The sequence below is a fragment of the Vicugna pacos genome, chromosome 35, assembly GCF_048564905.1.
Source record: "Vicugna pacos chromosome 35, VicPac4, whole genome shotgun sequence".
Taxonomy (NCBI): Eukaryota; Metazoa; Chordata; class Mammalia; order Artiodactyla; family Camelidae; genus Vicugna; species Vicugna pacos.
In genome coordinates this window covers 17,743,153-17,767,326 of record NC_133021.1, presented here as the reverse complement: position 1 = coordinate 17,767,326, position 24,174 = coordinate 17,743,153, and the positions used below count along the sequence as shown (strand labels likewise).

General features: G+C 45.0%; 1 protein-coding gene across 15 annotated transcripts in view; it reads left to right on the top strand.

Annotated features, from left to right (window-relative positions):
• The window catches only part of SVIL (supervillin), a 214,635-nt gene that overhangs the window by 59,563 nt on the left and 130,898 nt on the right, over positions 1–24,174 (top strand). For 8 of the 15 annotated variants that reach the window (XM_072955385.1, XM_072955382.1, XM_072955387.1 and 5 more), the window contains one exon: positions 2,070–2,170. Coding sequence is in view for 7 of the 15 variants with exons in the window: in XM_072955379.1 (XP_072811480.1) it covers positions 7,168–7,234 (67 nt within the window). In the remaining 8 variants the exon portion in view is untranslated. Of the gene's footprint in view, positions 1–2,069; positions 2,171–7,042; positions 7,235–24,174 lie in introns of those variants that run through there. The other 7 variants (XM_072955392.1, XM_072955396.1, XM_072955379.1 and 4 more) reach the window with 6 other exon arrangements.

The following is a 24,174-nucleotide window of genomic DNA, read 5'->3' as shown; positions in this document are numbered from 1 at the left end:
CCTTTGTCTTTGGACAAACCAGGTCCTTAGAACTAAAGCATTTCAGATTCAGGCCTTTCAAGCTCCTTGGTCTTTGGGCTCATGTGCTCCACTGCAGATTTTCTTTCTTGGGTCGTGGTTGTGGAATCCCAAGGGGTTCCCTCTGCACACTCAAGTTTGGGAACCCCTGCGCTAGAGGATGCTGGAGGGACGGGCCAAGGACAGAGAGCTATGATCTCTAAGAAGAGAGGGAGATGAGGATTTCCTCTCCAGCCCCTGCCTCTTGGCTTCTTTTGGTTTTCTTCGGCTTTTTTCTTTTTGAATAATTTTATTTTTCCTTCCTCTATAGCCAGTCTGGAAAGAGGGTCTCCTTCCTAAAGCAGGTACATCCTCCCCAGCTTAGTATATAGAGGAAGAGTCTCAGGAAAGAGAGGCTGACATGAGTCCAGCCCAGCTCCCAAAACTCCAGAGCTTTTCAGTAATAAATAGATTTGTGGAGGAGGAAAGAAAATATTTTGGGGGGGCACAAAAACCCTCTCTCCTTAAACCCCATGTTTCGTCTGTGTTTACCGCAACCATCTTTGTGGCTTCAGGTCATGAGTTCACACCTGTCTGAAGTTCACCAAGCACTGGTGACTGTTTTGTTTTGTTTTTTTTTTTTGCCTTGTGGGAATTTCTCACGGTTGACTTACCACCCCCCCACACCTCCGCCAACCCCACCCCCCTCATCACCACAGGCTCATTTCCTTGTTGGTTGCCTCAGTCTGGGTTTCTGGAGACAAACCCCCATTCTTTCTACACCAGGTAGGAGGCTCTGACCCTATGCCTGCCATGTGCTTCCCCAAACTGCATACTGACTCCAGCTCTGCCCTTTATGGTGCTGGCATGTCCTTGGCTGCTGTCCAGTTCAGGCCTTCTGTGCTTGACTGGCCTCTTTCCTTAGGTGACGTCTTCAAAAGATAATACAAGAAAGTGCTGAACAGACATGGCGGGGTGGGGATGTGGTGGGTGAGGGGTGGGTGGGGTGTGGTGGGGGAGGGGTGGGGGAGGGGTGGGGTGTGGTGGGGGAGGGGTGGGGGAGTTGCCTCATTAGGTCCTAAAACAAGAGACTTCCCAAAGCCTCTGTGTCTTAGCCACTGACCAACTAACCACCAACCAACTACCAGACCTGCTTCTGTTCCCTGCTTCCGTCTGGGATCTCAGGGCTGGAGCCCTGCCTGTGCCTGGGGGGCCCCTCTCCCGGGCTGAGTCATCGGGGTGCCACAGGCGGCCGGCCTTCTGAGTGTCAGGAACGAGCGTATCACCGCGCAAGTCAGCCTGGATGCACATTGCACGCAGTTAGGAAAACCAGGCAGGGAAGGATGTTTCTCTTAGCCCTACTCTGTGGTGCTTCCAGTGCGGGTAGGGTGTTCCCTCTTTCCCCAGCCTTTGAGGAAAATGAACGTTGAAGATTTTCTCTGCCTGGAATTAATGGCGTGGACCAAGTTCCAGCCCAGTCCCTCACTCCGGCTGCCCTAGACGGTTACTGTAGTCTCTTAACTTCCTTATCTGCTGTCTCTCTGCTTTTAACGACCAGGGCCTTTGCCATCTCCCTCTGGTTAGATGTATCCAGCTCTTTGAGGAGTTTCAACTATTCTCTGGCTTCTTAACTCTTACTTTGTTACAAGGCTTCTTTCCCAAAGCCCCTTATTTGGGTCCGATGTAATTTTGTGTTTTGGAAGGCCTCATATGTGCTCAGGGTAGCTCTTGCCTTTAGACCAAATGTAAAATTTCATTGCCACAGAAAAATTAGAGCTTTGGAGGACTGTTATATAGGAATGACTCAATTCATTGAGTTTACAATGAAGGGCAAAAAAATGTATTTTTTAATTGAGTATTTTTTATAAGGTGTTTAAGAAGATACTCTAACCACTGCCTATAATTTGTAGTTGCCAGTGTTCGTGAATAATTGGAAGGAAGAAAGCTCTTTAGAAGCAGAAAATTAATCCCCGCAGCAGGTCTGGCTCTGCTCATACATGTGATTGTCTTATTTTGTTTGCTGATTTCTTTCTTAGATTTCAAAGCAGAAATTTTTCTTTCCCTTTATGCAGGAAGAGTTCAGGTGGGGGACCTGGAAGCCTGGGAGAGCTGAGATGGGAAGATCTTGGAGTCACTCTCCATCTGAAGCCATGATTTAAACAGCAGCGTTACAGTAAGAAGAGAGAAATGTGAATGTTTTGTGGTTGACACGTCATTGATTTTGCCTGCATTCTGAGTAAAGGTCAAAGGACATTGTGAAGGGCGAATTTGTTTGAATGACATTCAACAAGCCAGAGCTCTGAGAAAATTAAAGGTACCTCTGTGATAATTTATGGATCCCAAACATTTGCAGGATCCCCGGAACACACCTCTCTACACTGTTAATGGCAGAGATTGGTTTTGTGCTCCCGTGAGTCTTATAAACATTGGATTCAAGTGAGACAACCTTCTTTACTGAAGGATCTCAAAAACGGGGGAGCCTCTGTGACTCTCTGTGGCGTGCACAGTGGGCAGTGTTCACCAGAGTCCCGTGGACCTCTTCCTATGGGCCATGCTAAGACCAGGTTCCATTTACTCACCAAGTACTTGTTAACACCTGCTGTGCTCAGTGTTAGATGCTAAAAATACAGCAGTAAGTGAGCTTGGCAGTGCTTGTGTAAAGATAGAGAACAAGGTAGGACGCTAGTGAGAGCACTCATTGGGAGGCACGCTAGCAGATGTTTGAGAGAGCGGGCTCAGGAGCTGGGGACCTGGGTGTGAGTCCTGAGTCTGCCACCTACAACCTGCACGACCTTGAGCAAGAACTTGGTTTCTCTTTCAACCTTGACATCTATACAATGGTGGTAATGTCATCTACCAAGTAAGGTTGCCACGAGGATTAAAATGCTGGCAAATACTAACCCTGATGCAAATTTATCAAAATTTGTGCATATAATAAAATGGCTGAGTGCTTTGGAAGGGTATGTGATAACTGACTGGGGAGGAGAGAGTGGTGGCTGGGGACATTTGAGTAGGATGATCCAGGACTGCCCTGCAGTAGAGACATGTAAAGGTGAGAACTGCTATGGGGGGCGTGCAGGGACAGTCCACAGGGGGAAGTGCAAGGGCAAAAGGGCGTGTCTCATGCAGAGAAAGCATTTGACAAGTTTCAACACTTCTTTAATATTAAAAAACAAAACAAAACAACTAGACAACAACAACAAACTAGGAATCGAAGGGAACGTCCATAACCTAAAAAGGGCATCTGTAAAAACCCCACAGCTAGTAACATCAGACTTAATTGTGAAGGACTGAAAGCTTTCCCCCCACTGGATTGGAAAGAAAGAAGTGAAACTGTCTCTGTTTGCAGATGACGTGATCTTGGGTGTGGAAAGCCCTAAGGAATCCACTAAACTGTTAGAACTCACAGGCACGTTCAGAAAGGTTGCAGGATACAAGATCAGGATACAAAAATCAGCTCCAGTGCTAATACACTTATAAGGAACCATCTGAAATGAAATTAAGAAAATAATTCCTTTTACAATAACCATGAAAAAAAAGTAAAATGCAAGCCTTACCTCAGAGATACTCCGGGTTCTGACCCAGACCCCACAATGAAGTGAATATCACGGTGAAGTGAGCCACACAAATATTTTGGGTTCCCAGTGCACATGAAAGTGATGTTTACCCTGTTAACGTGGTCTATTAAGTGTGCAGTAGCATTAGGTCTAAAAAAGCAACATACAAGCCTTAATTAAACACTTTATTGCTAAAAAATGCTAACCGTCATCCGAGCCTTCAGCAAGTCATAATACTATGACCTTTTTGCACTGACAACATTAAGGACCACTGATCACAGATCACAGTAGCAAGTGTAACAATAACGGAAAAGTCTGAAGCATTGTGAGAATTATCAAAATGTGACAGAGACGCAAAGTGAGCAAATGTCGTTGGAAAAATGATGCCGACAGACTTGCTCAACGCAGGGTTGCCACAAACCTTCATTTTGTAAATGATGCAATATCTGCAAAGTGCAATAAGGTGAAGTACAAACAATCAAGGTATGCCTGTACTCAGGAATAAATGTAATAGTTTTAACTACAAATCATGGTTGAAAGAAATTAAAGAAAATCTAAGTAAATGGAAAAACATCTCCCATGTTCATGAATCAGAAGTCTTACTATCATTAAAATGGCAGTGCTCCCTAATTTGATTCATAGATTCAGTGTAATCTCCATCAAAATCAGATGGAGTCTTTGCAGAAATTGACAAGCTGACCCTAAAATTCATATAGAAATTTAAGGGCCCCAGAATAGCCAAAACAATCTTGAAAGGGGGCAGAATTGGAAGACTTACCCTTCCTGACTTCAAAACTTAATACAAAGCTACAGCCATCAAGACAGTGTGGTTCTGGCGTAAGGATAGACATACAGATTTTTGGAATAGAACTGATAGACCAGAAATAAACCCATACATTTATGGTAATTGATTTTTTGACAGATATGCTGAGACAGGTCATTGGAAAGTAATTCTGTTCATAAATGGTCTAGGACAACTGGCTGTCAACAGGCAAAAGAATGAAGCTGGAACCCACCTTAAAAATTAACTCAAAGTGGATCAAAGGCATAAACGTAAGAGCTAAAACTGTAACATTCTTAGAAGACAACATGGGTGTTAATCTTCATGATCTTGGGTTAAACAGTGATTTTTTAAGATGTAGCACTGAAGGCACAAGTCACGAAAGAGAAATAGATAAATCAGACTTGAACAGAATGAAAAGCTTTTGTGTATTAAAACACACTGTCATGGGGGGATAGCTCAAGTGGTAGAGTGCACGCTTAGCGTGCACAAGGTCCTAGGTTAGATCCCCAGTACCGCCTCCAAAAATAAACTTAATTACCTGCCCCTCAAAAAAAAAAAAAACAACTCTAAATAAATAAATAAATCACTCTTCAAAAAATATTACAAAAATAAAAAGACACCATCAAGAGAGCAAAGAGACATAGAATGAGAGAAAATATTTGCAAATCATGTTAACTGATAACAGACTTGATCTAGAATATGTAAGAACTCTTCCAACTCGGTAAGAAAAAGATAACCTGATTCAAAGCTAGATGAAGATCTGAAATAGGCAAAGAAGATGTGCAAATGGCCAGTAGGCACATGAGAAGATTGTCCACACCACTCATCATCAGGGAAAGAGAAATCAAAACCACAGTGAGATCCCACTTCATACCCTCCATGAAAGACAGACAGTGACAAGTGTCGGTGAGGCTGTGGAGAAGCTAGAGCTCTCATACACTGCTGGTAGGAATGCAGAATCTTCCCCAAGCAGCTGCTTCGGGAAACAGTCCGGCAGTTCCTAACAGTGAAACACAGAGTCTGCCTTATGGCCTGGCCTATCCACTCCTCGATGTATGTACCCAAGAGAAATGAAAACACATCTCTGCACCAAAACAGAATATTCACAGCAGTATCAGTCACAGTTGCCAAAGAATGGGAATAATCACAAAGTGAACAAATATGTTCACTGGTGAATGTTGTGTATTCACATGACAGGATATGATCTGACTACACAGGGGAACGGAGGACCGATAGATCTTACAACTAGGTGAATTCTGGAAATACACTAAGTGAAAGAAACCAGACACGACAGACCATCATATGATTCCATTTATATGAAATTTCCAAAACAGGCAAATCTGTAGAGACAGAAAATAGGTTAATGGTTGCCTAGGACTGGATTGTTTAGGGGAAATTGAGAGTGACTGCTAATGGGCAGTGGTTTCCTTTGGGGGTGCTGAAAATGTCTAAAGTGGATTCGATAATGGTCATACAACTCCGCGAATATACTAAAAACCATTGACTTGTACACTTTCAATTGGTGAATTGTATGGTATATGAATTACATGTCCATAAGGCTGTTGTATGTAAGAAAAAAGGGTGTTTCTCAGAGGTGTAAGTGTCAGCACTTGGTGACAGATGAGATATGGTGAGTGAGGACAAGGGAGGCATGAAAAATGGCTCTTCAATTTCGGGAACTTCTGAGAAGGAGAGGAAAGACTGGGGGAGGAGGGTTTTCTTGGTTTTGTTTTGTTTTTCTCTTCTGTTTCATTTGTTTATTTTTAATGAGGGCCAGCTTTGAGACTCCAGAGTTCTGCTGCAGACGTCTTAAGTTTGAGGTCCCTGTGAAATATCCAAGTAGAGGGCTTAAGTTAGACAGTTTGAATGCGAGTCTGGAACTCAGGAGCAATTCTGACCAGAGATAAAATTTAGGTAATAGGTCAATTGCTAGGAAGGGATGAAAACAGAGGGAGAGTTTAAGGAGACTCCAGAGGAGGCGGACAGAGGATAAGGAAATCTAAGAGGCAGCCGGCCAGGGAGAAAGGAAGTGCGGAGGGTGGGGTCCCTGAGCCGGAAGCGCCCACTGGAATCGCCAAGGTGGATGCTGTCCGTGACCTTGACGAGAGCAGGGCAGCAGTGGGGACTCCAGGTTGGAGTGGATGCAGGGGGATGAAGGAGAGTCGGGGCCATTAAGCCGCTGCTTCTCGGGGTTCTGCTGAACCACACTCTGGAATATAAGTTTCCTGTCATCAAACTTAGTTTTCAAACCCCGTGTTTTCTAACTGGCGTGGCTTGATATTAGGAAACATCCTGGTTTTTCAAGCCCTGCTTCAAGCCTCCTTGTGAGGGTTTATTTTTTCTTGTTTGTGTGGTTTAAAAAATTATTTTTATGTGGTTATTGTTGTCTGGTTGTATTTCCTTGTACATGTTTTTGAGGGTTTTGAGGGACGATTTTTTCAGTGTCACTTTCATGACAGCGTTCTTATTGTGAAAGAAACATCTTTATTCCAGAGCGCGGATCCACAGGGTTTCTCAATTGTTACTATGAGTAAACACTGCTGGAAGGGTGTCCTGCTTGATTAGAAGCTAGACTCTTGCCCAGGAGGAAATCATTGGCTTAAAAGCAACCCTGACTCCAGATCTGCTTTTTCCAGCTGTCCTAGGTTTAGAGACTTTTCACTGACTTCTGGCAACTTCCAATCATGGGAGAATTAGAGTGTGGTTATCTGGGAGGAATCATTTGAACCTTAACCTGTTACTTGGGCTCTGAGGCTGTGCTAAAGGGCACTTCTGATAGCTTGGTCTTAAAAGAGCAAGAGGAAAGTGTCGGAAAGAGAAAGGTTTGGCATGCGCTGCTCACGAGGGCTCCTGGAGCGAAGCCCGCCTTGGTCTCTCGTCATGACCACATCTCAAGGTGAGTTTACAGCATCTTCTAATTGTTTTCAGAGAACTGGCCCGTGCGTAGCAGGTGGCTCCTGACAGCATTTCAGAGCCCTCCACGGAGGAGCCCAGATTCAGTTTTCTCAGCTCCAGGGTGAATCTGTGCAAATTACTTTGTTTCTCAAACTTGTCTTGTTTGTCTTGGGTTGTAGCCAGGCATCTCGTGTGGGTGGTGCGCGCTGAGCCGCAGGCCCCAGGCCCCAAGGCCTGAACTTCGCTTTGTCTGTCAGATCAGAGGGCTGTGCATGAAGCCGGCGGCTGGCCTTTGGGAGATGCCCGGGGCAAACAAAGTGATTGATATTCATAAATCGGGATAGTTGGAGGCTTCTGGCAGATTTCTCTGAGATGTGGGCGTCTAGGAGACAGGAGGAGAGAGGAAGGGAAGGGGGCAGGTAAGGGACTTCTGGATTTTCCGAAATAGCTCCATTTGGCTGCATTTAGAAACCTGGTTAGCATTTCATGGGCTGATGGGGGCCTCTTGCTCTTTTTGTTGGGGGGTGTGCTTTTGGGATGTTGATCATGAACTTAGAGCATTTCAACTAAAAATGTCGCTCATTTGACTATTTAAGTAAAAATCTAGGGTATTTTTTTTTTGAACTGCTGTTTACTCCCGAGAACCTAGTACTGTCTGGCTCTCTAAGTAGGAAAAAAAAAGCACATGACATTTCTAAAGGAATCTTCCTTTGTGATCTTTCATTCCATCCAATTTAAGATGGAGGCCTTATTTTGAATAAAATTTACCATTGAACAGGAAACAGTAACCATGGAAGAAAACAAAATACACCCTTGGACTTCTTGGTTCCTTACCTGCTCCCAAACACACACAGACACACGCACACACCCCACTTTTATTTCCATGAAAAACAGGCAGCAGACATCTTGAAGGGCAAATGGAAGGTACAGCACAACCAGGTAAAAAGTTGCATATAACCTGGAACGAGTCTTAACTTTGTATGTCACTTCCGTTTGGAGACTCTCGCTCTCTTTGCCGGGTGTAGGCTTTTCAGACATTCTTTGGCCCTGGGAGGGAGTTGTGTAACCGTAAAACTTGAGAATCCTGGCCTTAGAATAAATGTTCCTTTAAAAACCCCAAGGACAGAAAATTGAACACAGCTGTGCAAAAGAAAAAGGAAAAAAATACAGCCGAGGGATGGCTCAGGGCGCCCTGACCAACTTTCCCAGGGCACGGGGCCTGTGGTTTCCTGATGGGAGATGGGGAGCTTCGGGGTTCTCTTTGCGTTTCAGGAGAAGGTCGGGGCGCCCTTGCCGAGCGGTGCGCTCTGTGCCGCGGGTAGGAGCGCAGCCTGGGTGGTGGTGGTGCCCCTGGCCCTGCTCGTCCTGTGCGTATCCTTTTGTTTTCCCCTGGAGAAGATTGGGGTTTCTGGTCACTTTCTGAGATGCTGTTGTTCTGTAACCCTCCCAGTTCCTACTGAGAAGTAAGCCTCAGAGCTTTAGCAGTTTACAGCAGAGCCAGGAGACAGATCAGATAAAATTTTGAGCCCCTGAGCCCCGCTCCTCTGGCCCCATTGGTCACAGAATTATCCCAAGAATAAAGAGCTTTGCAGTGTTGTCCTGAGAACACGGCCCTGTTGTTCCTGGCTTCCCCCCCACTGGGATAAAAACCATGATGTTGCCTGTCTGATGTTGGCAGGGTGGGTCCCACTGTTTGGTTCAGAGCCCCGGGGAGCCATGGCCATGGCCCTCCGCCTCTGTGCAGCCTGGGATTAATCACTTTGCTCTTTGTCAGACCGTGTAATGATGATTCATACTCTGTCCTCTACACGATTAGATAGATGGCTGTAATTTTCAGATCCTGGCCCATCAGGGATTTGAATTAATACTTGTTGGTCTAGAAAGTGGTATCTTGTTTCTGGGGAGAAAGTCCTGAGTTTGCCCACTTGGCCATCGTCAGAAAACATTGAGGGAGGACCTGTTCTGAGTCTGACTCTGGAAAGTGATCCTGCCTTCGGGGCTCACCACGCAATTAGCTGACCACAAAGGCCCGTGCACAGGGCCTCCCTGTGCTGGCCTGGGTGCCGGGGATTTGCATGAGGGATGTTAAAAGATCAGAATGCACACAGGGTTTTGCAGGGGAGCCCTTTATTGAAATCAGGCACTGCCTAGTGAGGAAAACCTTCCCCAAAGAGGTATTTGGAAAGGAGGTAAACTGATTCAGGCTGGTGGAATGGTTCACCCCAAACCAGCAGGGAGCATGGCCACAGGCCGTGGGGTCAGAGGAAGCAGTGAGGGGTCAGGAAAACACTTGACTTTAAAAATACTCTTGTGTTTGGTGCTCTCCCTATAAAATAGCTATTATTCATTGCTGGCCTTCAACAAATATTCAGTGAGCACTTACTACGCCCTAGACACTCTTCTGGGCCCTGGAGATGAGCAACAGTACACAAAACAGGCGAACACCTCCATCCTCACGGAATTCACATGCTCAGGGCCGTGGCGCTGGGCTGGAATGTGGGCTGGAGAAAGGCGTGCCAGGACTTAGGGGAACCTGAAAGAAGGCCCGAGTAAGCGTAGTCCTTGAGGACGTATTAGCTGATAGACTTCCTCTCTTCCCTCTGACGTGACCCACGCTCTCCATCCCACTCATGAGGCTCCCAGGCATTTTTAGCAGACCCTCTGAAGGGAATTCCTCACAGATGCCAGTAAGCGGTCCACTCTGCTGTAACAGGTCCAACAGAGGACTTCAGGTCTCTGCAGGGATTGCCTGCTCTAAATGGAGTCTCCATTCAAGGGAGCTGAGGTGTGATCGAGTATTTTTATCTTTGTTCACTGTCCTGCTGTCTGACATGTATATGTCGCTCCGGAAAGTCTTGCGTTAACATCCTTTATCTCTCCTTGAATCCCCCTCCATTCTTTTTCTTTTAACTCAAGTATAGTCATTTACACTGTGTCAATTTCTGGTGTACAGAATCATGTCCCAGTCATGCACATACATACACATATTCATTTTCTCTCAATTCTTTATTACACCCTCATTTCTTTCTTTTCTTTCTCTTAATTATCTCCATGGTTTTTGGTGACCATGACACAATGCTTTGCCTCAGAATCACAGAATCTCAGTTTTTTTTTTTTTTAAACCCAAATGGGACCAGAGGAGTCAGTCTAGACCAGCAATTTTTTGGTCTCTGGACTGAGACCAAGTTTACACCGGAAGCTGTGAAAAGAGAAATATCGGAAAATGAAGTTTATGTTTCATAAAGCTAAACTGAATCGATTCCTGTATCTTCCCATTACTCTCTTTTCTGGAACTTTTGTTTTCTTAGCATTGTCCACCTACCCCAGGAACTACCCATCCTCCTGAACTCAGCCCCCCACCCACCGTGCCCCTCCATGGTTGACTCCACGCCCTAACACTGTCGTCCCCCACTTAGATTTTCAGATGGTGCCTCCTCCTCTGTGTTGTAGCCTGTGCTCCCCCAAACAAGAGTCACTGTCTAAACCTCAGGATGAGAAGTCGCCACTCGTGCCAGGGAGCTGTGTTTTAGGGTTCCCAGTGGGAGCTGGAGCCAGAGACACATTTTAAGCTACAGCACATAGTGGTTCAGTTTTATAGGATTATCAGTACTGTGGTTCCACTTTATTACAGGTTTATTAGGCTTTTGTGGGTTGGCGCAAGTGTGCTGCCATCACTTATAATTGTTTCTGGAGGAAAATGAGAATGAACATGATAATGGAAGCCTGTCGGGCTGGAGGGTTCATCCACTGGGCTTCCAACCAAGGCTGCATGGGGTTTCTGGGTTTGTGGAGGCTGGGAGACCATGGATGCCAAGACAGCTCCCAGGTCCTTCCTGTTCCCAGCATGTCTCTGAGGTCTGGAAGTTGCTCCTGATTCTCTTTTGTAACATGGTACATATCTGCACCTGTACACGGCGATCCCCAAGGAGAATCACAGGGACTCCGTGTTTTCATGCAGGAGCCATTGTACATCCATCTCTGCAGAGCTTGGTCCACGGAAGATCGCCTCTGCGTTAAGTGCAATTTCCCAAGTATTTATTTGTAACTGGATCGCTTTTCCCTCCTCCTGATGAATATCGACATGGAAGAGGGTGAAGGTGACTTTTACGGACGTTCCCTTTTGGTGTGTGGAATCAGCCAAGCGAGCCCCTTTTGGTGCTGAGCTTTGCGGTGTCAACCGCAGCATGGAAAGGAAAGAGCCTCCTGGTTCTTCTCCGGAGGAGGAGAGCCTCACTCCACCAGCTGTATCTCTTTAAGCTCATGTTCCCTCTGGAGAAGCAACCACTGTGGTTCCGGGAAGCAATGAATTGACAGAAATCCCATCCTTTTAGATCCGCAGCAACCAAAATCGAGCATGTCATACTTTATACATCTCTGATTACTCTCAAGACTCTGAGTGTGATGTCCAGGAATGTGAGGATAGTCCAGCCATGTGAGAATCTGTGTCCCTGAAGCCAGGACTCATAAAACATGGTCCAGCCCCCCGCCCCCACCACCCCTGGCAAACTCATATTTCATTTGGACCATGCAGCCAAGCAGTTCTGTTAATGCTGAGCGCTGGTCCACACCCATCACTCCTGAAGCAGCAGCCTGGGAGAGAAGAGTTGGCTAACTCTTCTGTTGTTCAAGCCAGTGACCTACACGTGACCTTGGAGCTCGAAATATTGTCATCCAAAGCCAGTGAAGTTCTCTCTAAGCTCTGAGCAAGACAGACAGACAGACAGACATTGATTGAATGACTTAGATTATCTGGGGGAGGGAGATTTATTGGTTGAAAAATAATTGTTAACCAAAAGTAATATCCCTCTTTTTTTGCTTTTTAAAAATCTACCCAACAGTTATTTCTCCAAGGTGCAGACAGCCACAAACCCCGACTCAGAGCGGTGTTCCAGTGTAGGTGTATTAGGAGACTGTCAGATATGTCTTATTCTTTGCTCACAGATGTCAAAATCCTAAGTTTATGGAGAAAAAGAAAAAGAAAATGATTCCAAGCCTGGTCCTGTCATAGCAGAATTTAAGACGGAATTCAGATCCTGGTGCCTCGTGTTTTCATCCTCTGGAAATGAGCAGCTTGAAGACATACCGCTGACGATAGTCAAGTTCATAGCCATTGAGACAGCTGGACTTTTCATAAGGTGGAAGTAGTTAGGCAGAGAGCTCTGTTGCCTTGCTTTCCATGTGCTGGCAGTGACTGATGCTCTGACATCATCCTTCCCTCTGAATTAGGTGCTCCACGGACGGAAAGCCGGAAAGGGAGGCTTCTGCCCAAAAGCGAGTGAGCTGGCTCCGTCTAATTTCCTTTCTGCTTATAAACTGAGGAGCCACCTTGTCACTCTTATCACTTTGTAACCTCAAAGTGGTGTTAAGAATTGATTAGTCAAACTTGAAAAAAAAAAAAAGAGGAGACTTGTTGCTGAATTAAAATGAGAAAAAGAGGATTAACTGCGTGTCACCGACATTCACTGCATAGGCGGAGTGGCTGATGCTGCTGGGTCCTGTGGATAGAGAGACTGATGGAGACTCTGCCTTCCAAGCACAAACAGCCTAGAGGTTGGAAATCACAGACCATGTCAGAGAAGGGCTCATCAGAGAAATAAGGTCAGCTGAGTCTTAAAGGATGATCAGGGGTTTTCCAAGTGACAAGGAAAGGAAGGCATTCTGACCAGAGAGAGCACCTGGACACAGCAACCATCACGGTCGCCTCCTGGGGGCAGGGATGATGGGATGTACGACTAAAGAGGTAGGAAGGGGCCAGGTCACAGAGGTAGTAGGACTTTGGAATTTACCCAACAGGCCAGCCATTCTCCATCCTTTGTCATCAGCACGTGTATGCTGCGTGACATCCATATATGTCACATCCTCCTGGGTGTGTCCAAATGTCAGGTTTGTAACAAAGCCAGACATGAAAGTCCTTCCTAATCGTCATACAACTATCAGTCAAACATCCGTCACCGCAGATCTTGGTCCACAGGAGATCATCTCTGGGTTATTTCTTTGTAACTCGGCTGCTTCTCTCTGCTCCTGATGAATATCTGCATGCAGCGGGGTGACAGTGACTTTTATAGATTCTTACATTTACTCTTCAAGAACATTTAATTCAAAAAGTTGGTCACAGGCGCTCCCGTCAATGAGAATTAACTGGCTGCCCAGGGAGGCAGCACGCGCAGGTCCGTGCTGAGAACACTGGTGGAGCTGATTTCCACTGGGAGGGATGTGGCTGGGCAAGGGTGTTTAAAATGCCTTCTGGAAGGAGCGGGGAGGATGGATTCGGGGAGAGGTCAGTGGAGGAGGCCCTTGGAGGCGCTTGCAATTGTCCTGACAAGAGGCAGTTGAGAGCAAGAACAGGAAAGTGGGAGAGAGACACAGCGAGACGTGGTGGTGCTGGGTTGTGAGGGGTGAGCTCCAGCGAGGAGGGGCTGGTGGAGAGGCTGTGGTCAGTCAGGAAAACGGGAGCAAAAATCACGGTGGGAGAGGAGGAATGTCATATTGTTTGTCCGGGTTTCATGTTCCTGTGAGAGATCCTGGTTTTCTGAACTCTGGAGAATCAGTGCCTTCCTGAATTCTGCCACAAGTGTAGCAGAAGTCACCCTGGGAGAGGTAGACAGGAAGGCTTCATGACAGTGGGCGTGGCCAGAAAGTGTCAGCCGCCACGGAGAGGCCAAGTTCACTGGGAGAGTCCGTTGTTGGCGGAGCCATTCCTGGGGATTGGAGGGAGCTGGGATCCCACTGGAAAACTGATGAGGGCCCAAAGGGGACTGGGGGGAGGAGGCAGTGGTCGTGGAAGATTGGTGGTGAGGAAGAGAGAAGTAAGGTGGGCACCTGCCTGGAGGAGGAGGTGGGCTGGTGGGACTTGGGCGCAGGGATGGGAGAGGCTGGAACTGAGGTGTCACTGGACTTGAGTCGCTCTCCTTCAGGGAACTGAAGAGAAACTGCATCTCACCTGTGTGTGGCGTGCTGCTCCCCAGGCTGATCCTTTCTAACATGACAGTCCAGTGTAAGTCTGACCCTCAGGAGGGTCAGTTCAGGATGTTAGGATCTAAGTTTTATGTTATGGCATCTGAGAGGATACAGGGCACTGAAGCATCCTCAGTCGACCCCTTCTGCCACTGCGAAAGCTGAACTTTCTTTGATCTTGTCCTTTTATTTTCAAGAATGAGCCCTCCAAGATTACAGAAATCTAGAATTTAAAAATCTGCTTTCTATGGTACTTGTAGTAGGATTAAACTTCAAGATGATCCAGTCTCCTCCCTCTCTAAAGAGTTATTTTCTTGTTTCTCGGATACTGATCAGGGTTTGAAAACTTATCATGTTAGACAGTGAACTGAACTTCTGAAAATTCAGGGGTGGGATCCTGTTCTATTATTAGATAGGCCTCAGGTATCAGAGATGCTCTTTTCAGTATCCAGACAACCTGCCAAGTAAACATGTTTAATTGGAAAACAGTACTTTCCATTTTTTATTTGGTATCAAATATTTTCCTTTGGAGCCATGACTTCCCTCCTTGTAGGGAAAAAGAAGCAGTTCCAATTTGAATTTCTTAAGATGCAAGGACAGGCAAATCTACGCAGATTTACTCAAAGTACAGTCACAGTTAAGTGACCCAGTTACAAATGGAATTGCATTTGGAAGTTTCACTTGAGGTCGATTTTTTTTTTTAATGTTTAAACTTTTAATTTTGAGATATAATTTGGGATAATTATAGATTCAAATGCAGTTGTAAGAAATATTAAAGAGAGGGAGCCTGTATACCTTTCACCCATTCTCCCCCAGTGGTAACATCTTGCAGGACTAACTAGATGTCGGCATGGACACCATCAGCGGAAGAGTTCTGTAACAGGGGTTCCTCGTGCAGCCTTCTTACAGCCACTTCACCTCCATGTCTAACCTCTGGTGCGTCTTACATGTCTGCAGTGTTATCTTTCAGAGAGTGGTGTACAAGTGCAATCATGTGGCGTCTAAGCTTTTGGGATTGGCATTCTCTGACTCAGCATAATTCCCTGGATATTCATCCAGGTTGCTGCCTGTATCAATATATGGTCCCATTTTATTGCTGGGTAGTCATCCACGGTCTAAGTTCACCATGATTAATTTAACTATTCATCCACTGAAGACGTCTGGGTTGTTTCCAGGTTTGAGCTATTGTGAATAAAGCTACTGTGAACATTTGTATTCAGGATTTTGTATGAAAATAAGTTTCCATTTCTCTGGAATAGGTGTCCAGGAGTACAATTGCTGGGCCATGTGGTAGCTTGGCTTGGCAGGTTTAGTTTTTGAAGAAACTGCCAAACTCCTTCCCAGAGTAACTGTGCTGCTTTATATTCCTACCAGCAATGTGCGATCCAGGTTCTCCTTGCCAGCGTTCAGTGTGGTCACTATTTTTCAGTTTTGCCATTCGGAGAGATTGTAGGGCTAGCTCATGGCTGTGTTAATTTGCATTTCTCTAAAGGCTAAGGATGTTGAGCGTCTCTTCTTGTGCTTATTTGCCATCTGCCTTTCTTATTACTTAGGGGAAATGTCTCTTCATGTCTTTTACCCATTTTTTAATTGAACTGTTTGGGGGTTTTTGCTGTTGGAGTTTGAGAGTTCTTTCTATGGTCTATAGATGTATCCTTTTTCAGTTACGTGACTTGCAAATATTTTCTCCCACTCCCTAGCATGTCTTTTCATCCTCAGCATGGTCTGTTGCAAAGCAGAAGTTTTACCTTTTGATGAGTCTAATTTGTCATTTTTCCCTTGTATAAGTCATGCTTTTTGTGTCAAGTATAAGAATTCTTTGTCTAGATCCTGAAGATTTTCTCCTTTTTTCTAAAAGTATCATAGTTTTATATTTTACACTTGACTTCATGATCCATTTTGATTAAAATTTGTACAGGGTGTAAGGAATAGATCTAAGGGTTTTGGGGGTTTTTTTGGTTTGTTTATTTGGGGGGATGGTTTTGATCTATGCCCCTCCATTTGTTCCAGCACCACTTGTTGAAATGGCACTTTGTGTCAAAAATCAATTGGGTCTATTTGTATGGTCTGTTTTGGGGTTCTCTGTATTATACCATTATTATAGCTATAAAATCAGCCTTAATATGGGATAGATTGATTACTCTCCCTTTATTCTTCTTTTTCAAGATTGTTTTAGCTCTTCTAAGGCCTGTACCTCTGCCTATAAATTTTAAAATAAGCTTGTCTTTATCTACCAAAAATCCTACCTGGCATGTTGATAGGAATTGCATTAAGTCTGTGGATCGTTCTGGAGAGAACTGACGTCTATGCTATGTTGACTCATTCAGCTCGTGAGCACTGTATATCTATTTGTTTATTTAGGTCTCCTTGGATGTCTCTTATCAGCACTTTATGATTTTCAGCATATGGATCCTGTATATGTTTCATTAGGCTTACATCTAAATATTTTTGTAATGATTGTAAAAGGCATTATGTTTCTTGATTTCCACATGTTCATTGTTATTGTAAAATAGGTGCCATAGAAACATGAATGCAGTTTCTCTCAAGCTCAATATCACAAATAGTCATGGTTTCTAGGTTAGCCTGCAAAAGCCCGATTAAAACTCATCTTAAAGCCGATACAGTGAAATCATTAGAAAGAATGGTAGACCACCATATGGGTATAATAATACTAGTGTGAAGTCAAAGCAAATGAGAAATAATTACTTATGACTTATCTCAGAGAGGTCTAAGTCAAGGATAAGCCTAGTTCTTATTTCAATGTATAATATGTGATGCTCCATTTTCTTCGTGGCTTTATCATTAAATCTACTCAGTTCTGATTACTGTCCTGTTTTTGGAAAGAAGTGTGTGTGTGGTAAGAGTTTCCTGATTTCAGCGGATAGCAAAAAAAAAAAAAATTGAGGAAATTATTTAAACAGACTGCACAGGTAGAATTAACTGGAATTTGAACAAAGACCAAAAGCGTGTATGAAAGGGGCAGCTGAGAAGAAAGATTCTGTTAGACTCCGGTGCATTGATCGTGGCCAGTTTGGTTGCTGCAGGGAAGCCGGGACCAGCAACCTCAGAGGCATCCAAAAGTTAGATGTTTATTTTGTGGGCGTCTTTTTCAGGGAGAAAAACACAACTGCACTGTTGCACTAACAGTGACTCATTGCCTCCTCCTATCTTTTCTTAAAAGGAACCCCAGTAGTCAGCTGCTTTACATATGGCTTTATTTATTTTTATCCTTCGTGCTCCAGGAGAAGTTCAGAGCAGCTTCTATAAATATATAAAGCAAGACCAAATAAAATTAAAAAGGAGTGAAAAGCAAAATTTGTCAAAGAGACAAAAATAAGATGAGGGCCGGGATGGAAATTAAGAAACCGGAGTCATGCTGTGAAGCTCTGTTTGTCATCTGGAGGCAAAAAATTTTGCTTAGACAAATTGTCTTTAACCCTCATGCAAAACAGTCAGAAAGCCAGTGTTTAATCATTATGGCTGCCCAGGGTATCTGCCATCGTTCACCTGGCCGCAGGAGTCTGTTTAGAAAGAGGCATTGTCCTGCAGGGTTAATTAGTAACAGGAATTCAGAGCCTGCTTCTCGAGGCCTCCGCTGACTGATGCAGCTGGTGGACTGAGAACTGACACCCAGGTGCCTGCCCCCGCGGGCAGCACCGAGCTTCTGTCCCCGCCCAGAGTTCTGAGCTTTGTGCTTTCTATTGAAGTTTCGATGAACGATTAAGATGCTCTGCTATTCTTCCCAACAACAGGGACACTGGCAATTTTAAGTATTTGGGTAAGCAGGATTGTGCTATTAGTTCAAATATCTAAAAAATATAAATAGCCTTTTAAGAAGTGGTTGTGCTTTGTAGTTCTTCCCCCCACCCCTTACTTAAGTTTCTTCTGGTTTTTGGGTGAATTGAGTAACCTGAGATCCATCGGAAGACAGATCCATCCGTTCACAGCATGATATTTGGTTTTAAGACAAAACATTTGTGTTGTTTTGGAGAAATTACTTCCAGCGCAATTCTTTCTTCCGATGACTCATTTTCTATTGGAAATTTTCTTATTGGACTTGGGAAGAAATCCACAGATGTCTTCACAACTTGTAAACTTGTGAAGGGACACGTGGCTTTATTGCATGCTGTCTAATGTTTATACGTACACAGTAACGTTTAACGTCTATACGTTAATGTCTGTACGTATATACGTATGTTGCTTCCTTTTTGAGTGTTTGATGTCTGAGCTTTATCAGTGGTTTTGAGTTCTTTTATAACCCAAAGCCTTGAGTTAGAAAGTGTTCACCCATTCAGTTCTGTATTTGTTGTAGCCAGTTCAGGAGGGTGCTGCTGCATTTTTAGTTTCTCTGTAAAATGAGCTGAAAGACAATGTGACCAATTCTCACTGCACTTGAAGTCGCTGCTGGCCGGGCCTGTTGCAACAGCTGATCAGCTTCTCTGAGTTTCAAGAGCTATTTCTGGTCTATGAGCTGAGATCAAGGCTCTCCAGTTCAGGCCATAAAAGGCCCGTCCCATGTGAAGTTGCTTTCACTGCTTCGGACAGCGTCCTCAGAGGCTGAAGTGTCTCAGGTTTTACTTGGATTTACCCGGGGATGGATGGCCACACCAAGGCCAGATTGCAGAAGTTCAGCATCAAAGACAGCAGGGGACCGACATCTTCAGAAAGAAGACTTTTCTTGATATTTTGGAGATCCTTTTTCAGAGAACCTTTCGGGATGTAGCCTTCACCTGCTTCCTGCATTTGGTGCCCCAACGCCGTTTGGAAAGCACCATTCTAAATTTATCCTCGTCTGAATCATCATTTCTGATAGATGCAGTTGCCTTGTTTGCGTTGTGATATTTGATTGTTTACAGTGTCCCTTGGGCTCACTTTTGATAGTGTACGTTTTGTTTAGAATTTGAAAGTAGTGTTCACAGAAAAGGAGACGCAAAGAGAATACTGGAGGACATCCAAAGCCGAAGTAGAGGATAGAACGTGTTTTGGTTTATTTTTTAATTATAAAAATAAGGAATTACAGTGTGATTTTCCCCCTCTTTAACTTAGAGGAACAAGGATTATACAGAAATCAAAGTAAGTGAAAAATCTTCCTATAAATCTAAATGTAGTTGCGGGTTTTAGTTATTTATTTTTTAAATGCCATCTTTCTGAGCATGCTTCTGAAAGAGTTGTTGACTTCAAGTCCTGGAATGTTCCTGCCATCATGTGCTGATTACTGCAGTCACTCCTGTAGGTACCCTTGGGGATGTCTTTTGATTTTGGAATGATTGGGTTTTCTTCCTTAAAAACAAAATAACTTACTTTAATGGTACAGAGAAGTTGATACTAATGGTTTGGTTAACAGAATCTAGTAGGTACTCCTGTCTGACTGTTAGCACACGAAGCCTTGGAATTAAAAGCGTATTCACAATACGGAGTACTTCAATACCTGTATCACAAGGATGGGGTGGGGCTCCAAACGGCAAGGTTTTTTTTTCACTCCTACTATTAATACACATGGAAATATACATCACCAATGACCCTTTTCTATGATCTTTGTTTTGAGGGTTCTTGGCCTTGGAATTCCGATCCTTGAAGCTGACATCTAGAACTTACGATGTTCCAGAATTTATTTTTTAAAAATCTTGCTTTGGTGTCTAGATTCAGGGCTGTATTTCCATTTTTTTAATTCTCTAAGAAAATAATGCTGGATTCATCTTGTAAAGCCCAAGAGTGTGGTCTCTGTCACTTAGCTTGGTGATTTCCTTGTGCTAAAAAAAAAAAAGAGAGAAAAGAAAGCCATAACAGATGGACCAGTAGGGGCAGTAATTATTTTTATCAGGGAGAAAACAGAGTATTTATAGAGATGGACTTCATCGGGGAACACCGCCGTGGTTCTCAACCAGACGTAGTGCCACAACCCGAGGGCCGTTTGGAAATGCTTGGGGTGCTTCTGGTTTTCGCAGTAACTACTGCTGGTGTTTGGGGCGATGTGGCTGAAATTTTAAATGCCCTGAAATGCGGGGCAGTCCCAGGTGGTAGAGCCCAAGTGCTGGTGGTGTCCTCTGCTGAGAAAAGCTGCCGGGTGTGGGAGCGATTCCTTCATCGTAGGGAGAGGCAGCAAGGAGCAGATTGTATGTACACGTATATTTGAGCTGCCTCTTCTCACCAACCCCGGAGAGCTGGTAGGAAAGCCAAGCAGTGGGTATCCTGCCGGGGGTGATCATCCTTGTCTCTCCTCTGAGAGGCGAGAAGGTGGCACTGACGGCAGAGGTGGGTTGCCCCTCGTGTGTCCTCCTCAGGAGCGGGCTGATTACCCCTCAGCAGCCTCTGGTGCCAAGAGACTCAAACCTCAGATTTCATCAAAGCATGTGCTTCTGTTACTTCCTGCCCAACACACACACATAATCTTTTGGGACCCACTGTTTCTTGGTAACCACACCCCTGCAAGATTTTAAATTTCAATGCAGAATGAGCCTCTTTGGCAACACCTGGGGGCATTTAAAAATTTGCAATTCAGAAACTGTATCCAAAGAAAAGGGCCGTTGGCTTTTGCAAGGATGTTGGGAGAGCTGCAGCTTCAAGGTCACTGTGGGGAGTGACCCTCTTCGTTGCTGGGATACAAAGGAAGTCAGCTTCTCATTCTAGGGCTGCCTGGGCTTTTAGGACACTTGTTGCAATTTTGTATTAACACACTGTTCTCAGGGGGCCTCCCTGTAACCAGGAGAATTCCCCCAGCTGGAACTTCCCTGCAATTCCAGGCTTCATTGTATTTTAACTCTAAACCAGAAGCTGCATTGCCACCCTTGACTCCTCTCCTCGTAGGTCCCCAGAGATGCTAAATCGGTCTCTGAAGTGATGCTTTTGCCTCTGGCCTCATCCTGAGCCTTCCTGCCCCTTATCTGGATGACTGCATTGCCCTTAATTGGTCCTTTTGCCCAAAAGGTACTCCCTTCCTCTGTAGGGGGTGCCCAGCAAGGCACCTGGGTCCCAGCCCCTTTGCCATCCCAGGATCTAGCCCAGTGCCGACCGCCCAGTGGGTGTTCTCTAGATGTGAGTCGATAGTCAAATCCATTGAAATGACCTATGGATTCTCTGGATCAAAAATTAACAGTGCTCCACAAAATATATTTGCCTTTGTTACCTTGTTTGCGACAGAAGTGGGTGTTCTGTGCTGTAAGTTCTGGGGCTGTTCTTCTGTATCTAGTAACGCAAGCAGAAAGACGTGTCTTTCTGTCCCATGCCTGCTGGGGTTTCCGTCTGTGCGCCTTTGCCAGCACAGGAAATTAAGGTGCATGTGATGCAGTCAAGTCACTTCATTATTGGAGCCTGGCCGACAATAAAGAGACTCAGCTGGTGGTGTGATCTGACTTATGTGCTTTTCCCGAGCAGAAGCAGTAAGTTTCATCCTTCAGGTGAAACGTCTTGGGGTGGTCTGCACTGCTGACCTCGGAATGGGGCGCAGTACCTGGGTGTGGCTTCAGAGAGATCTCTGTCGCCCGTTTTTACGGACACGCCCTGATGCAGAAGGTTTTGAAAGTGGACTGTATTTCATCTTGGAACTTGCTCATTCTCTTCTGAAAGTTGATCCTTTAATCCCAAGCGAGTTCATAAGCTGTTTCTAATCAGCGCTTAGTGTAAACAGAGTCAAAGAAAGAGCTTTACTGTTTGCTGTGGGATAGTTGACTTACCCCTGTCACAGCGCTGGGTTCATTTCATCCCATGTGTATTGTGTTTCCCCTCAAGATCGGACACCTGCGTGCAAATCTCGGGGTTGGATGCCGGGGAATGAATGGAAACGTGTTCCCTGTCTTTGGTGATCTCATTCCTCACAGGGGGTCAGATGGACGTAACAAAACTGTTATCCAAGTAGGGTGAGAGGGATGAACCAAAACAGCATGCCGTCCATCATTAGTGTGTGCCAGGCTCACAGCTACCCTCTGCCCCGACATCACCTCATTGAATTTTTACAGTGGCCCTAGAGAAATCTATCTGTCTTTATCTTCACCCTACAGAGGAAAACCCCTGAGGCTTAGGGAGGCTGGCCCAAGGGCACACACCGTGGGGTCTGGGTTGAGCTGGATTTGAGCCCAGAGATACCTGACTTAAATGCGTACGTTCATAACCCCCACTTTAAACCAGCACGTCTCAAACTTTAATAGGGCATCATCTGCAATCTTGTTAACTCAGGAGGCCTAGGGGAGGGCTAGCGAATCAGCAAACAAGACCCCAGGTGACCCTGATGCCTCTTGGTCCACGGACCGACTTTGAGTAGCACTGCTTTAAACTGCTCCATGGTGGAACCACCAAGATGGTGTTGTGGAAAAATGTGTTACAGCTCAGTTGTGACAGCAACCTGGATCCGGGCGAGAGACCAAGACGGTGCTAAGAGGAGAGCAGCGGCCCTGCCTAGGGGTCCTGCCGGTCTTTTTATGGGGCTTCCCGCCTCAGTGGAAGCAGCAGGTTGGGTCGGGATTTGAAGGTTTCCCAGGAAAGAAATGGCTCCTTTCCGCTCTGGTTTTCATGCCATCTCCCCCTCCCCAAAGCTTTGCCTACATGGTTGCCCCTACTTCTCTTATTTCCAATTTCTGCGTCTCTCCTGTCCCCTCCTCCTCATATGGAAAACACACTCCAGGTTCCCGCATCCTAAATAAAGCTGTCCTTGACCTCAGGCTGTCCCTTGTGTCTTTCACCGCCCACTCAGCCCGGCACACCCTCAGCTCCCCGGGAGCTCCTTCTCCCTCTGAGACCTTCCTGACCCCCAACCTCCTGGGTGCTATGACCTTGCTGAGTTTTACCTCTGAGCACCTCTTTATCAGGGTCCCCTCTCAGGTGTAGTCGACTTGCCAGGCTCCAGCCTCTGCACCGACGTCCAGACGGCTGTGTCCTCGGGGTCTTGCTGCCTTTACTTCCCAAGTCCTATTCAGTCCCTTCATTGACACAGCCCACCGTCTCAGGGTCCACATTGGGATGAACGTTCCTGAGCTGCTCTTCATGTGGTGAATTACATGACCTGCCCATTGCAGGTGAAAGATATGCATTTGGGCTTTATAGCTTATTTTCTCTTCTTAATGAGAAGCTGTTAACTGCTAATTAGCTGTGTTAAGGTCTGCATCCTTTATAACCAGTGTTGATGGAATTATGCGTAAAACAGAACCACTGGTTTCTGAGTAAGACCCAGAGGGCTTTTTATAAACAATGCACCTATGATTTATGAACTGTTTTTTTAATTTATTTTTTTATTGAGGTAACATTGGTTTATAACATTTTGTAAGCTTCACGTGCACAACCATTTCTACTTCTGTGTCCCCTACAGCGTGCTCACCACCAAAAATTTAGTTTCCATCCCCTTTGCCCACTTCTTCCTCCTCCCCAGCCCATCCCCTCTGGTAACCACTACGCTGATCTTTGTGTTGGTTTTTGTTTGTTTGACGTGACATATTCATTCCTTTGTTCTTTATCTTCCATATCTGAGTGAAATCATACAGTATTTGTCTTTCTCCATCTGACTTATTTCACGAAGTATAATACCCTCAACGTCCATCTGTGTCGTCACGTGTGGCAAGATTTTATTCTTGTTTGTGGCTGAGTACTACCGCATGGTGTATATGTACCATATTTTCTTTCTCCATCCATTCATTGATGGGCACTTAGGTGATTTCCTTGGCTATTGTAAATAAGTCTGCAGTGAACAGTGGGGTGCATATATTATAATTAGTGTTTTTATATTCTTTGAGTGAGTACTTGGAAATGGGATGGCTGGATCAGATGGTATGTCTATTCTCAATTTTTCTTTGGCAGAATCTCCATGCTGTTTTCCATCATGGCTGCACCAGTTTATATTCCCACCAACAGTGTAGGAGGGCTGAACTGTGTTTTGGTTAATCAGAACCTTCTTGTTTCTTTCTGAATTTTCAATTATGTTCTGAGTATGGAAAGTTGGCAGATATATTCAGCTCAGACAGATATGGTCTTTGAACAGAAAAATCATATTGGTATTTTTAGATT